This window comes from Mesoplodon densirostris, chromosome 15, assembly GCF_025265405.1.
Source record: "Mesoplodon densirostris isolate mMesDen1 chromosome 15, mMesDen1 primary haplotype, whole genome shotgun sequence".
Lineage (NCBI taxonomy): Eukaryota > Metazoa > Chordata > Mammalia > Artiodactyla > Ziphiidae > Mesoplodon > Mesoplodon densirostris.
Genome location: NC_082675.1, coordinates 82,673,686 through 82,690,088, shown reverse-complemented (window position 1 = coordinate 82,690,088; position 16,403 = coordinate 82,673,686). Strand labels below are relative to the sequence as shown.

Below are 16,403 nucleotides of genomic sequence, written 5' to 3'. Positions count from 1 at the left end.
AAAACAAATATCGTATATTAATGCATGTATGTGGAACCTAGAAAAATGGTACTGATGAACCAGTTTGCAGGACAGAAGTTGAGACACAGATGTATGGGCACCAAGGGGGGAAAACCGTGGTGGAGTGGGGGTGGTGGTGTGCTGAATTGGGCAATTGGGATTGACATGTATACACTGATGTGTATAAAATTGATGACTAATAAGAACCTGCAGTATAAAAAATAAACAAACAAGAAAACAACAACTAATACTAAACTTTCTTTGAGTATTTCTATGGAAATATGTTAATATAAATGTTTCAGACATTACATGAATTTTCTAAAAAAAAAAACCACAAAGATATAGGATTTGGGAAATACAATGTGAATAAACTGAAACGTGATTAACTGATATCCAGGGATTTCAGGTACAAAGTAACACTTATGCAAAACTTTTGAACAATTTAATAAGTTTATGGATATATCGGGATTTGGGTTTTGCCCAAATAGTTTTCGTTTTTAATGTGGGGAAATTTATTCATGAATATTCCATTACAAATTTCAAATGGGAAAAACTATAGAAATACGTTCATTATATTACAGAATAAATTCAGTGTTTCAAATAATTATTTAGGAAATGAACCAGGTTGTTCAGAATTTAAATATTACTTGCCCTGAATTATTTGGAGACAACTTTTCAGATTTCATATACTGACAAAGACAGACATAGCTGAGCTCTTCCTTTCCTTTTCTCTTTTCCTTAATGAAGGTAACAGAATCTATTACCCAACCTCTGGGTTTCCAACATCTAAGCCATCAGTTCCTTTATTCACTAGGCATTGAACATACTCCAAAAAATAAAAATTTAAAAAAAAAAAGCAATGAACATGGGCTCCCTTTTCAAGGAATGGCAGAATGCAGAAATGTTCATTTGTATTCAAGAATGTTTTATTCATAGTTGTTACAGCAGACCTGGTGGGCCATGGTGATTTGCACACACACACACAGCACACTGATCACCACCCCCCACTCCCCATCACAGCACAGAGCAATCTGTTATTTGGCAATTTAAATAATTTTTCCTATGGGGCAGTCAAATTAGTTTCCCAAACTTGTTTTGAAAAACAATGATCTCTTTGAAAAAGGAAGATGATAAACATACCATTATGACAAAACTTAAGTATAAACTTTACTCATTCATTAATTCAACAAATTTTTATTAGCACTGTGGTGCTGGTAATTCCAGGAGGAGAAACACACCAGGGTTATGTCTTCATTGAGCTTAAAATCCTACAGAGCAGAGAGGTTTTGAACAAGGTACATGAAGTCCAAGTTCCAGTGCTATGGCGGAATAGAGCAGAGATACTAAGATGAGGGGCAGGAAGCATGAGATCCTACACTGAGGATGGAAGGAAATGGAGAGATGGTTGGTTGAAGTGTGCGGGGGGCATAGTAGGCTGGGGAAGCTCATACAAGGTCTACACGTTAGGAAGGAGCAAGACACGCATGTATGTACGTGTGCACACATGTCTTTGTACTCATGAATCATACACAAGGTACACAGGTACACATTTAGGATTATTTTTATTGTTTGTTGTTATTGCTGTCAGTTTCTTTTTAGCATGTTAGACTATACCACTTTTTATTTCTGCAATTCTTTCTCTAATCTGTCTTTTAACTTAAAAATACATCATAGTTGACCTTCAGATAACTGATATAGAGCTAGTATTTTACTGGAAGTTTTACTGAGATAATTGTAGATTCACTTGTAATAATAAGAAATACTACAGAGAGATCCTGTGTATATTTTGACCACTTTCTTCTCTCTGACCCCAATGTTAATATTTTGCAAAATTATAGTACAACATCAAAACCAGGAAACTGACATTGGAAGTCCACAGATTTTATTCAGGTTTCCTCAGTTTTACTTGTACTTATTTGTGTGTGTGTGTGTGTGTGTGTTAAATTCTACACAATTTATCACCTTGTGGATTTGTGTGTGCACCACCACAATCAAGATAACTGCTCAGGTCCAATACAAGTTCGTGTTACCCTTTTATGACCATACACTCCCTGTCTCCACACCCCCAAACCCCTACCCTAACCTCTGGCAACTAAACTGTCCTCCATTTGTAAAATGTGTCATTTCACAGATGTTGTATAAATAAAATCACAAAGTATATAATCTTTTGGGATAAGCTTTTTTTCACTGGGCCTAATTCACTTGAGATTCACCCAGGCTGCTGCATATATCAAACATTTGTTCCTTTTTACTGCTGAGGAGTATGAATATACCACAGTTTGTTGAAGGACCTCTGGGCTCTTTCTAGTTTTTGACTATTATGAATAAAGCTATTATAAACATTTTTGTACAGGTGTATATGTGTGTGTGAACATAAGTTTTCTTTTTTTTCCCCTGAGATAAATGTCCAAGAGTGCAATTGCTGGATTGTGTAATAATTACATATTTAATTTTATAAGAAGCTGCCACACACTTTCCACAGTGGCTAGACCACTTTACATTCCCACCAGCAACGTATGAGTGATCCAGTGTCCCTGCAACCCCTCAAGCATTTACTGGTATCACTATTATTTTTTTAAATTTCAGCCATCCAGATAGGTGCACAGTGATACCTTATTATGGTTTAATTTGCATTTCCCTGATGATTAACTTTTTAAAAACTTGGATACATTCATGGGAACATTCACATATGCATAATTTCATATAAATGGGATATTTTATATATACTGGGTATTTTCTTCTGTTCATTTTATTTTCTTACTTTTCCTTTTTGCTTGCCTTTTTTTTTTTTTTTTTTTTTACCCATCTTCCTTTCTATCTACCTTGTTATCATCTCCTCGGCCCAGGTAATGCTTGTTAAAACACACACTCTTTCAATTTTTCTTTTACAAAATGGGATTATTCACTACATACTTCTCTGCTGGTTGTTTTGCTTGAAGAACTACACTTCTTAAAAATGTCTTCAAGTTAATTGGGTTAATTAGAATTCTTCCTATTGATTGCACAATATTTCATGATAAGGATATACCATAATTTATTCAATGATTTTCCTGATAGGGATTCACTTGTTTCCAATTCTGTTGTCATTACACATAATGTATAATACACAGGATATGTTCCCAAAGAGGTTCACTGAGTCAAAGGTATGTATGTTTATAGTGGCAGTTGTCAGCTTTCTTGAAAAAAATAATTGAAACAATTCACATTCTCAATAGCCATTATGAGAGTATATTTTAATCTTCATTTTCATTAGAAGTAAATGTGAGAGCTCCTTTTAATCGTGGATTTAATCTTGTTATTTTAGTTTTCACATTTGACTGCTTTTCAGTTTGAGTCTGTTTTCCATGTAATTTTGTCATTTTATTAAAAGATATAGACTATTCCATCTTAATATCTTAATATCTATCCGAAAAACATAATTTGCAAGAAAAAATACTCAAATTCCTTGTTTTTAAGTACTTCCTTTTTTCCCATTGGCATGCCACGAAGTTAACACAATTTTAAAAAAATGTGCCATGGCTTCTTAAACACTTTTCCTACCATCTAAAAGCAGACTGTTACATCTACACATAAAAAAAGGGTTTAAAAAACAAATAATACTTTCAAATTAACCATAATTTAAACTAGTTGAAAACTCTTTGCAAGAAATGCAAAAAAAAATCGTTCTTCATTTTTACACTTAGATCTTGCCTCAGTCTCACTGTCAGGATATTCTTCCATTGAAATTTAAGGCCATTTTCTTTTAAATAAGAGACTTTCATTTCTCAAAAATTTTACATGAACCATGAAACTACCACCACTGTCAAAAAAGAAAGCAAAGCTTCCAATTTCAGACCTCTGGGTTACAACTGTGAGTCTAAATTTCAGAATTATGTAGAAACATAATTCAATATCATTCTTATCCGAAATAAGATGCTCTGGTATTGCCTATGTACCCACAACACAACTCAGTACAAATAAAAATTGTAAAACAACAGTGAAAATTGAAACATACCAACAATAGAGAAAATGTTCTTTTATCTGTTTTGGAAAACCAATTTTCTGGTTGTTGATAGTTTTTTTTTTTTTCCTTTCTTTTTTTTTAAACATCTTTATTGGAGTAAAATTGCTTTACAATGGTGTGTTAGTTTCTGCTGTATAACACAGTGAATCAGCTATATGTATACAAATATCGCCATATCCCCTCCCTCTTGCGTCTGCCTCCCACCCTCCCTATCCCACCCCACTAGGTGGTCACAAAGCACGGGGCTGATCTCCCTGTGCTATGCGGGTGCTTCCCACCAACTATTTTACATATGGTAGTGTATGTATGTCAATGTCACTCTCTGACTTCGTCTCTGCTTACACTACCCCTTCCCCATGTCCTCAAGGTCATTCACCACAACTGCATTTTTATTCCTGTCTTGTCCATAGGTTCTTCAGAACCATTATGTTTTTTTAGATTCCATATATATGTGTTAGCATATGGTATTTTTCTCTTTCTGACTTACTTCACTCTGTATAACAGACTATAAGTCCATCCACCTCACTACAAAAAATTCAATTTCATTTCTTTTTATGGCTGAGTAATATTCCATTGTATGTATGTGCCACATCTTCTTTATCCATCTGTCGATGGACACTTACGTTGCTTCCATGTCCTGGCTATTGTAAATAGTGCTGTAAAGAACATTGTGATACATGACTCCTTTTGAATTATGGTTTTCTCAGGGTATATGCTCAGTAGTGGGATTGCTGGGTTGTATGGTAGTTCTATTTTTAGTTTTTAAGGAACCTTCTTACTGTTCTCCATAGTGGCTGCATCAATTTACTTTCCAACCAACAGTGCAAGAGGGTTCCATTTTCTCCACACCGTCTCCAGCATTTATTATCTGTAGATTTTTTGATGATGGCCATTCCTACTGGTGTGAGGTGTTACCTAATTGTAGGTTTGATTTGCATTTCTCTAATGATTAGTGATGTTGAGCAAATCTTCATGTGTTGGTTGCCAATCTGTATATCTACTTTGGAGAAATGTCTATTTAGATCTTCTTCCCATTTTTGGATTGGGTTATTTGTTTTTCTGATATTGAGCTGCATGAGCTGCTTGCATATTTTGGAGATTAATCCTTGTCAGTGGCTTCATTTACAAATATTTTCTCCCACTATGAGGGTTGTCTTTTCATCTTGTTTATGGTTTCCTTCCCTGTGCAAAAGTTTTTAAGATATATTAGGCCCCATTTGTTTATTTTTGTTTTTATTTCCATTTCTCTAGGACATGGATCAAAAAGGATCTTGCTGTGATTTATGTAATAGACGGTTCTTCCTATGTTTTCCTCTAAGAGTTTTATAGTGTCTGGCCTTACATTAAGGTCTTTCATCCATTTTGAGTTTATTTTTGGGTACGGTGTTAGGAAGTGTTCTAATTTCATTCTTTTACATATAGCTGTCCAGTTTTCTCAGCACCACTTATTGAAGAGGCTGTCTTTTCTCCCTTGTATATTCTTGCCTCCCTTATCAAAAATAAGGTGACCATAGGTGCGTGGATTTATCTCTGGGCTTTCTATCCTGTTCCATTGATCTATAGTTCTGTTTTTGTGCCAGTATCATACTATCTTGATTACTGTAGCTTTGTAGCATAGTCTGAAGTCTTGGAGCCTGATTCCTCCAGCTCCATTTTTCTTTCTCAAGATTGCTTTGGCTATTCGGGGTCTTTTCTGTTTCCATACAAATTGTGACATTTTTAGTTCTCATTCTGTGAAAAATGCCATTGGTAATTTGATAGGGATTGCATTGAATGTGTAGATTGCTTTGGGTAGTATAGTCATTTTCACAATGTTGATTCTTCAAATCTAAGAACATGGTATATCTCCCCATCTGTTTGTATCATCTTTAATTTCCTTCATCAGTGTCTTATAGTTTTCTGCATACAGGTCTTTTGTTCCATTTGGTAGGTTTATTCCTAGGTATTTTATTCTTTTTGCTGCAATGGTGAATGGGAGTGTTTCCTTAATTTGTTTTTCATATTTTTCATCATTAGTGTATAGGAATGCAAGCGATTTCTGTTCATTAATTTTGTATCCTGCTACTTTACCAAATTCATTGATTAGCTCTAGTAGTTTTCTGGTAGCATCTTTAGGATTCTCTATGTATAGTATCATGTCATCTGCAAACAGTGACAGTTTTACTTCTTTACCAATTTGGATTCCTTTTATTTTTCTTCTTGGATTGCTGTGGCTAAAACTTCCAAAACTATGTTGAATAACAGCGGTGAGAGTGGGAAACCTTGTCTTGTTCCTGATATTAGTCGAAATGGTTTCAGTATTTCACCACTGAAAATGATGTTGGCTGTGGGTTTGTCATATATGGTCCTTATTATGTTGAGATAAGTTCCCTCTATGCCTACTTTCTGGAGGGTTTTTATCATAAATCGGTGTTGAATTTTGTCAAAAGCTTTGACTGCATCTATTGAGATTATCAGATGTTTTTTATCCTTCAATTTGTTAATATGGTGTATCACATTGATTGATTTGCATATATTGAAGAATCCTGGCATTCCTGGGACAAACCCCACTTGATCATGGTGTATGATCCTTTTAATGTGCTCTTGGATTCTGTTTGCTAATATTTTGTTCAGGATTTTTGCATCTATGTTCAGCAGTGATATTGGCCTGTAGTTTTTTTGTGTGTGTGTGCGACATATTTGTGTGGTTTCAATATCAGGGTGATAGTGGCCTCACAGAAACAGTTTGGGAGTGTTCCTCCCTCTACTATATTTTGGAAGACTTTGATAGGGTAGGTGTGAGCTCTTCTCTAAATGTTTGATAGAATTCTCCTAGGAAGCCATCTATTCCTGGGCTTCTGGTTGTTGGAAGACTTTTAATCACAGCTTCAATTTCAGTGCTTGTGATTGGTCTGTTTATATTTTCTATTTCTTTCTGCTTCAGTCTTGGAAGGTTGTGCTTTTCTAAGAATTTGTCCATTTCTTCCAGGTTGTCCATTTTATTGGCATAGAGTTGCTTGTAGTAATCTCTCATGATCCTTTGTATTTCTGCAGTGTCAGTTGTTACTTCTCCTTTTTCATTTCTAATTCTGTTGATTTGAGTCTTCTTCGTTTTTTTCTTGATGAGTCTGGCTAATGGTTTATCAGTTTTGTTTATCTTCTCAAAGAACCAGCTTTTACTTTTACTGATCTTTACTATTGTTTCCTTCATTTTTTTTTCATTTATTTCTGATCTGATTTTTATGATTTCTTTCCTTCTGTTAACTTTGGGGTTTTTTTATTCTTATTTCTCTAATTGCTTTAGGTGTGAGGTTAGGCTGTTTATTTGAGATTTTTCTTGTTTCTCGAGGTATGATTGTATTGCTATAAATTTCCCTCTTAGAACTGCTTTTTGCTGCATCCCATAGGTTTTGTGGCATCGTGTTTTCACTGTCATTTGTTTCTAGGTATTTTTTGATTCCCTCTTTGATTTCTTCAGTGATCTCTTGGTTATTTAGTAGTGTATTGTTTAGCCTCCATGTGTTTGTATTTTTTACAGTTTTTTTTCCCTGTAATTGATATGTAGTCTCATAGCATTGATCTGCAAAGATACTTGATAAGATTTCAGTTTTCTTAAATTTACTAAGGCTTGATTTGTGACCCAAGATATGATCTATCCTGGAGAATGTTCCATAAGCACTTGAGAAGAAAGTGCATTATTGTTGTTTTTGGATGGAATGTCCTATGAATATCAATTAAGTCCATCTTGTTCAATTTGTCATTTAAAGCTTGTGTTTCCTTATTTATTTTCATTTTGGAGGATCTCTCCATTGGTGAAACTCGGGTGTTAAAGTTCCCTACTATGATTGTGTTACTGTTGATTTCCCCTTTTATGGCTGTTAGCATTTGCCTTATGTATTGAGGTGCTGCTATGTTGGGTGCATAAATATTTACAACTGTTATATCTTCTTCTTGGATTGATCCCTTGATCATTATGTAGTGTCCTTCTTTGTCTCTTGTAAGAGTCTTTATTTTAAAGTCTGTTTTGTCTGATATGAGAATTGCTACTCCAGCTTTCTTTTGATTTCCATTTGCATGGAATATCTTTTTCCATCCCCTCACTTTCAGTCTGTATGTGTCCCTAGGTCAGAAGTGGGTCTCTTGTAGATAGCATATATACTCATTTTGTTTTTGTATCCATTCAGCCAGTCTATGTCTTTTGGTTGGAGCATTTAATCCATTTACATTCATGGTGATTATTGATATGTATGTTCCTATTATCATTTTCTTAACTGATGTAGGGTCACTTTTGTGGGTCTTTTCCTTCACTTCTGTTTCCTGCTTAGAGAATTTCCTTTAGCATTTGTTGTAAAGCTAGTTTGGTGGTGCTGAATTCTCGTAGCTTTTTCTTGTCTGTAAATCTTTTGATTTCTCCATTGAATCTGAATGAGATCCTTGCTGGGTAGAGTAATCTTGCTTGTAGGTGTTCCCCTTTCATCACTTTAAATATGTACTGCCACTCCCTTCTGGCTTGCATCGTTTGTGCTGAAAGATCACCTTTTAACATTATGGGGATTCCCTTGTATGTTCTTTGTTGCTTTTCCCTTGCTGCCTTTAATATATTTTCTTTGTATTTAATTTTTGATAGTCTGGTTAATATGTGTCTTAGCGTGTTTCTGTTTGGGTTTATCCTGTATGGTACTCTCTGTGCCTCCTGTACTTGATTGACTATTTCCTTTCCCATGTTAGGGAAGTTTTCAACTATAATCTCTTCAAATAGTTTCTTAGTCCCTTTCTTTTTCCCTTCTTCTTTGGGACCCCTACAATTCGAATGTTTCTGTGTTTAATGTTGTTCCAGAGGTCTCTGAGACTGTCCTCAATTCTCTTCATTCTTTTTTCTTTATTCTGCTCTGTGGTAATTATTTCCACTATTTTATCTTCCAGGTCACTTATTCGTTCTTCTGCCTCAGTTATTCTGGTATTGATTCCTTCTAGAGAATTTTAAATTTCATTTATTGTGTTGTTCATCATATTTTGTTTGCTCTTTATTTCTTTTAGGTCCTTGTTAAACGTTCTTGTATTTTCTCCATTCTATTTCCAAGATTTTGGATCATCTTTACTATCATTACTCTGAATTGTTTTTCAGGTAGACTGCCTATTTCCTCTTCATTTGTTTGGCCTGGTGGGTTTTTACCTTGCTCCTTCATCTGCTTTGTGTTTCTCTGTCTTCTCATTTTGCTTAATTTACTGTGTTTGGGGTCTCCTTTGTGCAGGCTGCACCGTTGTTTTTTGTGTCTGCCCCCGTGGGTAAGGTTTGTTCATTGGGCTGTGTAAGCTTCCTGGTTGAGGGGACTACTGCCTGTGTTCTGGTAGATGAGGCTGGATCTTGTCTTTCTGGTGGGCAGGACCACGTCCAGTGCTGTGTTTTGCGGTGTCTGTGAACTTATTATGATTTTAGGCAGTCTCTCTGCTAATGGGTGGGGTTGTGTTCCTGTCTTGCTAGTTGTTTGGCATGGGGTGTCCAGCACTGGAGCTTGCTGGTCATTGAGTGGAGCTGGGTCTTAGCATCGAGACGGGGATCTCTGGGAGAGCTCTCGCCGTTTGATAGTACATGTGGCCGGGAGGTCTCTGGTAGTCCAATGTCCTGAACTCAGCTCTCACACCTCAGAGGCTCAGGCCTGACCCCCAGCTGGAGCACCAAGACCCTGTCAGCCACACGGCTTTTGGGAAGTCTAAGATCTTCTGCCAGCATTCAGTAGGTCTTCTGTAGGAGTTGTTCCACATGTCGACATATTTTTGATGTATTTGTGGGCAGGAAGGTGATCTCCACATCTTACTCCTCTGCCATCTTGAAGGTCCTCCTCTGGTTGTTGTTAGTTTTAATATGCAACATTATTTAAGAGCTCAGAGAAAATTGAGGTTGTGCAGTCGCAAACAATGAACAAGAAGGCACAGATACTTTTGGATATTAATATATGACACCAGCAACTTTGGGATGGGTTCTATTACCACATGGGGATTTATATTACCAGTTAACAGACTTCCATGTAACCACCAAAAAGACAATTTTTAATGATGAAATGAGGTCAGATGACTAGTGAAGAAAGGTACATAAAAGGAATAAAGGCATTCAAGGAAAGAGGAACACTTTGATACATTCTAATTCAATTTGGGAAAGCTAAGATAAGTGTAGGTGAGGAGGTATGAGCAATTTATTTAGGCAAAGTGACTTTATGTTTTTGAATAACATAACCCGGTAATAAATATACCTATAAACTTTAACCATAAATACAGAAACTTTAATCCCTTTAAAAAATTACTCAACAAAGCTTCTCCTAAAGACTCATCTATTATTTGAAATTCACATCTCTCAAACCCTTAGTGCTTTTTGCTTCCATCCATTATAAAATGAATACATCATTTCCCTGAGCAAAATCTTTAAAAAACTATAATAAGCCAACTAATATATTACACAGCACAGGGATTCCAAAATCAAAAACACTGCAAGTTCCAACAATAACCTGCCTTGTGACTCAATAATGCCAGAGTGTTTTATGAACTGGGGTGCTAAAATTCAATCTGAAAGGTATTTCACTGTAATACTGAGAATCCATGAAGGCAACCAATCACTCAAGTTCTGTTTTCAAATGTTTGGGGACCGTGGCTGTGCCGTGCCACACTCCTGCACAGCAGCACTGTTATCGTGCTACCAACTGCCTCCAGCTGCACTCAGCAAGGACCAGAACACACAGCATGCGCTTGCCCTAACAGCTTCTCACCGGCATTGTTTATTTAATTCTCCGAGCTTGAAAGGAAACCTGAAGAGTCCTCAGACCACCTGGGAGCAAAAGCACGACACATAATAAACAAGCACCCAAAACATCTGTAGAAATAGATACACTGAGCTTCTTACTAAAGCCTTCCACAGCACATTCTTATCACAATAAGCCATCCTATTCAGTGGTAGATCTTAATCCATCTGGGCTATTGTCTCAGAAGCAATTCCATATCTTCAAGTTGGAGACAAGGCTATAATTGCTTACCTGACTCACAGGCAAATGTCTTTGACGTTTCATCATGAAAGATAATTGCCACTGCATGTTTCTTTGTCTCTCGAGGCAGCCTGGTTATATTTTTGATGTTGTGCAGTTCAGTTACCTTGAAAGAAAAATATTTTTAACTTAAGTGTACAGTACATGCTATATATCGGTGCTTACACAAAATGATCAGTTATTACTGTCTTAAGCCACTTTCCAATGGCTATTTTTACTTGATAGCCAGGTATGATGTACTGGGTAAAAGGAACTGCTGTAAATAGGCCTTTAGTCATGTGGAGGTCAGGTGTGGGCGAAGGGATGTGTTCCACAGTCTTGTCATTAGGTCTCAGTCTTTAGTGAGCCTGTGCCCCTGGACTGTGAGCTTAACAAGTGTTTCTCAGTCCTCCCTAACCATAGGTGGGAGAGGATGGCTAGAGTGGGCAGAAACTGGGTATTTACCTTGTCTTTAACAAGGGTACCAGTTTTGACTTGATCAATGTACAATGCTTTCACTTTATCACACATTTTAACTGAAAATGAAGGGTTTTGATGAAGGGAAATGACTTAATTCCATTTATGATTCACAATGCCATCCTAGAAGCACTATCAATCACTAACTAGTGTTCTAAGTGAAAAAAGATAAACAGATATACTTATATATTTAAAAAAATTTGCTCCTCTATTTGTGAAGATGATACCTCTGATGTTGATTAGGATATACTAGTATAAAAATAGTTTAAATGACCAATTCATGGCTAACAATTGTACTGATGACACCTAATATCTGTAAAATAAAACTATGTGGCTACTTGTTAAAGAGCTTTATGTTTTTTGTCATATTTCCTTTTAAAATCTGTAGTGATCTAGACTTCTAGTCTCATAAAATAACATGCTTATCACTCAGTGTTGCTGTGTAGGCTGTCCATAGGGGCCCTTTTGTTCTTTGTCACAGTGAATTTACAGTCTACTGTCTACATTCTACACTGCAGGAAAATTCATTTTAATGCATCTTTTCTTCATATTTGTTTTTTTCTCTCTCCTTGTCATTATCTCATTTAAGATTAACATGCAAAATTAAAATGGGTAAGATAAGTGATTTTAAGTTAAACTAAAAATGATTTGCTTCATATATATGCATATATATAAACACCTGTATGTATTCATTTGTGAATTATACACATACTATATCTATCTATCATCTATCTATCTATCTATCTATCTACCTACCTACCTATTTGGAAATACTCATTTTCTCTTCCAGGAAAGAATAATTAGACACTAATATCTTACAATGTCTGAGGTCTAATACTCTGGGGAGAAAGATGAGTTTTTTTTTTAGAACAGTGATTTGCATATTATATTTAAAGTACATTAAAGCATGTTCTCAATGATAAATTCTTGAATTTTTAACTGATTTGATAACTGACTCAAGTAATATTTAAGCCAAATTTTTTTCTAACATAGTAAGTTAAAGATATTTTAAAAAGAGATATTATTTTCAAGTGTTATTAATTTTAAATAAACAAATGATCTTATCAAAATTAAATAGAGACTAAAAGCAATGAAGATTTTGTGTTGCTTAAGAACTGATGCAACTTATGTCAGGTGAGCATAAAGTGATATGCTGCTATGTACATTATATATAATATCTAGTTGTACCAAACAATATCATAAAAACATTTACTATCCTGCTCAAAGGTCTTTCCAAATATGTTTATTTACAAATATAAAAGAATATTGAAACAGATATTGTGGATTACATCTTTTTTTGTCACCTCATAGCAAAAAATCAACAGAAGAAATTAATAAATACCCTAGCAAAATGCAGCAAGCACTAGAGATCTAACTTTAGTGCCTTAGGCAATCTGACAGATGATGTAGTTCAAACAAAGTGTTCGCTCTTCTGTAAAATTTACATTTAGAAATGCAGAGAACCTCTTCAAGCAGACATTGTTATCCTGGTTTCCACAACAGTGCAAGGCTTTTTGTTGTTGATCAATAGAGCGATGCCACCCACTTCAGTGTGTGCCCTAACACATTGAAGAGATGCCAGAAAGCAAAATACTCATGAGGAGCATAAAATTCCACTTCTCAGATTGTCTTGGTTACGAAATTCAAGTGTTATACTAGATTATAAAATGTTACAAAATCATACCAGAAGATACCAAAACCATACTTAGAAGATTTTCTAAGGAGTTGGTATACCTTTGGAATTTGATATATCTTTAATTCAAAATATATTTTAAAAATATTTAAAATCATAACAATTTAGGTCAAGATATATTTGAATCTCCTGTCCTCACTTTTCACTCTCAGTACTATATGATTTTACCATCAAGTACAAAACTATTTGTATTTTCTTACATGAAGACAATTTTTAAAAGAATGTCTTTAAATGTTTTAAAATAAAAATGTTTTTATTAGTCTAAAACCTAACAATGTGACACAAAAGTAATTATGAACTTTTATTAAGATTGTGAAATCCTAGAGCATTTCAATAAAATATATCAATAAATTATTACATCATTTAACAATTCAATCCATATATCTGAAATATTGATTTTTCATATTGCTATAAAAGGGCAAAATTTTAAAGTTTAATAATAAAGTATTAAAATAATTACTTTAAATATGAAGTCAACAGAATATAATTAAAGGAAAAATTACTTGAAAATAATTCTGGTTTTTCAAGTCTAAGTCAATAAATGTCACGGTCAATAATTTAAAATATTGGGGCTTCCCTGGTGGCGCAGTGGTTGAGAGTCCGCCTGCTGATGCAGGGGACACGGGTTCGTGCCCCGATCCCGGAAGATCCCACATGCCGCGGAGCGGCTGGGCCCGCGAGCCATGGCCGCGGAGCCTGTGTGTCCGGAGCCTGTGCTCCGCAACGGGAGAGGCCACAGCAGTGAGAGGCCCGCGTACAGCAAAAAAAAAAAAAAAAAAAAAAAAAAAAATAATTTAAAATATTGAGGTCTAATAAGTGATAGAAGTAAAACCTAAATATAAACATACCTAAATGATGACTTTGCTACCTGGTGTTATTTAATTTTTATTTCAAGGAGCAATCCCCAAGGAATTCATAGTGATAAGAGCCAGAGGTAGAGAGTTCAAAGAAAAAAACATATAATTTTTTTTCTGAAGGACTTCATAACATAGTTGGGGCGATAATATTACAAATGATGGTGATAAACCCTGTGATAGCCAAACAAACACAGAAAAAGAAAGTCTGTATTTCTGCAACCAATTTATGGATTGGTCACCTGTACCAATCACTGTTACAAGAAACCTGGATTTTAAAGCATAAGTTAAAAAAGTATATAGACAGCTTCCAAACCTTATTCTCCTGCCCTATTTTGTTCATGTGGGTTATATCTATTAATGATCACAATAAGAAATATTAGTACTTATAAAGTATTCAAAACTTATTTATTAATGTGTTTAAAACTAATAATAAACCATTTTATGATAACACAAATACTATTCTAAAGTTTTAAAAAATTTCTTAAATAGGCAAAGAATGTTAATGTTTTTACATTTTTGCAAAACTCAATGTCTGGCTTAAGAGAAGACAGCTTGATACTCATTTCTGCTTCTGAATTCAGATACATGGTTTTGATTAAGTATATACAGAAAATAAGTCCTTACACAGACATGAAGTTGCAAAAGGGAAGAATAGTTTAAGAGCATTTTCAGCCAACTGTAGATATTCTTCAATTCTATCTCCAAAGTTGACATATTTCTTTTAAAGGTTATTACCATGGGGGGTCTGACATAGTGTCATACACGCTTTACACTCTGTTGCATTAAAATCCATAGGTCTCTTCACCTTTGGCTGATTATGGGTAAAACACCGGTTCACTGAGTTATGAAGATCTTATAAATGTCAACATATTTCATTATCAATATAAAAAATTCATCAATATCACCCTTGGTTTCCACAAAAAAGTCTGTAAGTTTTGAGAAGTTGTTAAGCTCAAGAATGCAGACACAGTAGATGCCCAAATTTTAATTTTCATCTGAAAACTTAAAATTTAGCTTTGTTAATAAATACTGTCAATTGTTTTCTTTGAAGACAGGCTCATGTAGTTCATTTTTGAGAATATGTCTGAGAAATACCCAAGTCTGAATAACCATATTTCTTCTGTCAATCACACTTTCATTAAAATAGGTGTTCTGTGAAAAATATTTTTGCCAGTTTGCTTGTAATTTCAACAATCACACAAGTGCTCCCCCTGGAGATAATCATTTCATGTCAGTATGTAGCAGATGTGTTTTATGGGTTCTTACCATCTTTTCACATACAGTATTAAAAAGATGTACTTAAAGGTCAAGATTTAATAAAGTTATTTTTATTGTTTCATCAAGATGATTTCTAAGTAAAATGAAAATACAATTGACATATGTTTTGTTTGTTCATTTGCTTATTTGGGTGAATGTATGATGGTAAAGAATAGAATGACTTTAGTCCCATTTATTTTTACTGCTTTGCTTAAGCCTTTGGTGTCATATCCAAAAAAATAATTGTCAAAACCAATGTCAAGGAGATTTTCCCCTATGTGTTTTCCTAGGAATTTCATTGTTTCGGGTCTTACATTTAAGTCTTTAATACATTTTGCGTTGATTTTTGTGTACGGTATAAGAGAAGGTTCCAATTTCATTCTTCTCCATGTGCATATCCAGTTTTCCAAGCAACAATTATTGATGACACTACCCCTTTCCCATTGTCTCTCCTTGGCACTCTTGTTGAAAATTAGTTGATGAAATATATATATATATATTATTTCTGGGCTCTCTATTCTGTTCCACTGGTATCTTCATCTACTTCTATGCCATTGTAATACTGTTTTGATTACTATAGCTTTGCAATATAATTTAAAATGTGGAAGTGTGATGCCTAAAGCTTTCTCAAGATTGCTTTGGCTGTTCAGGGACTTTTGTGGTTTGATACAAATTTTAGAATTGTTTTTTCTAATTCTGTGAAAAATGCCTTTGGAATTTTGATAGTGATGGACTCAATATTGTATATTGCTTTGGGAAGTATTGATATTTTAACAATATTAATTCTTCCAGTCTATGAACACAGGATATCTCTATTTATACCCGCTTCAATTTTTTTTCATCGGTGAGTAATAGTTTTCAGTGTACAGGTCTTTCACCTCCTTAGTTAAATTTATTCTTAAGTATTTCATTTTTTTGATACTATTGTAAATGGGATTGTTTTCTTGATTTCCTTTTTGGAGATATCATCACTGGTATAAAAAATGCAACTGATTTTTGTATGTTGACTTTTTATCCTACAGCTTTACTGAATTCATTTATTAGTTCTAACATTTTTTATGGAGTCTTTAGGTTTTCCACATATAGGATCATGTCATCTGCAAAAAGCAATAATTTTACTTCTTCCT

The 16,403-nt window shown here is 34.6% G+C and overlaps 1 protein-coding gene across 2 annotated transcripts in view; it reads right to left on the bottom strand.

Moving 5' to 3' along the window:
* The window catches only part of DOK6 (docking protein 6), a 411,999-nt gene that overhangs the window by 228,758 nt on the left and 166,838 nt on the right, over positions 1–16,403 (bottom strand). For both annotated transcript variants that reach the window (XM_060119271.1, XM_060119272.1), the window contains exon 3: positions 11,005–11,119. In XM_060119271.1, coding sequence (XP_059975254.1) covers positions 11,005–11,119 — 115 coding nt within the window. The remainder of the gene's footprint in view (positions 1–11,004; positions 11,120–16,403) is intronic.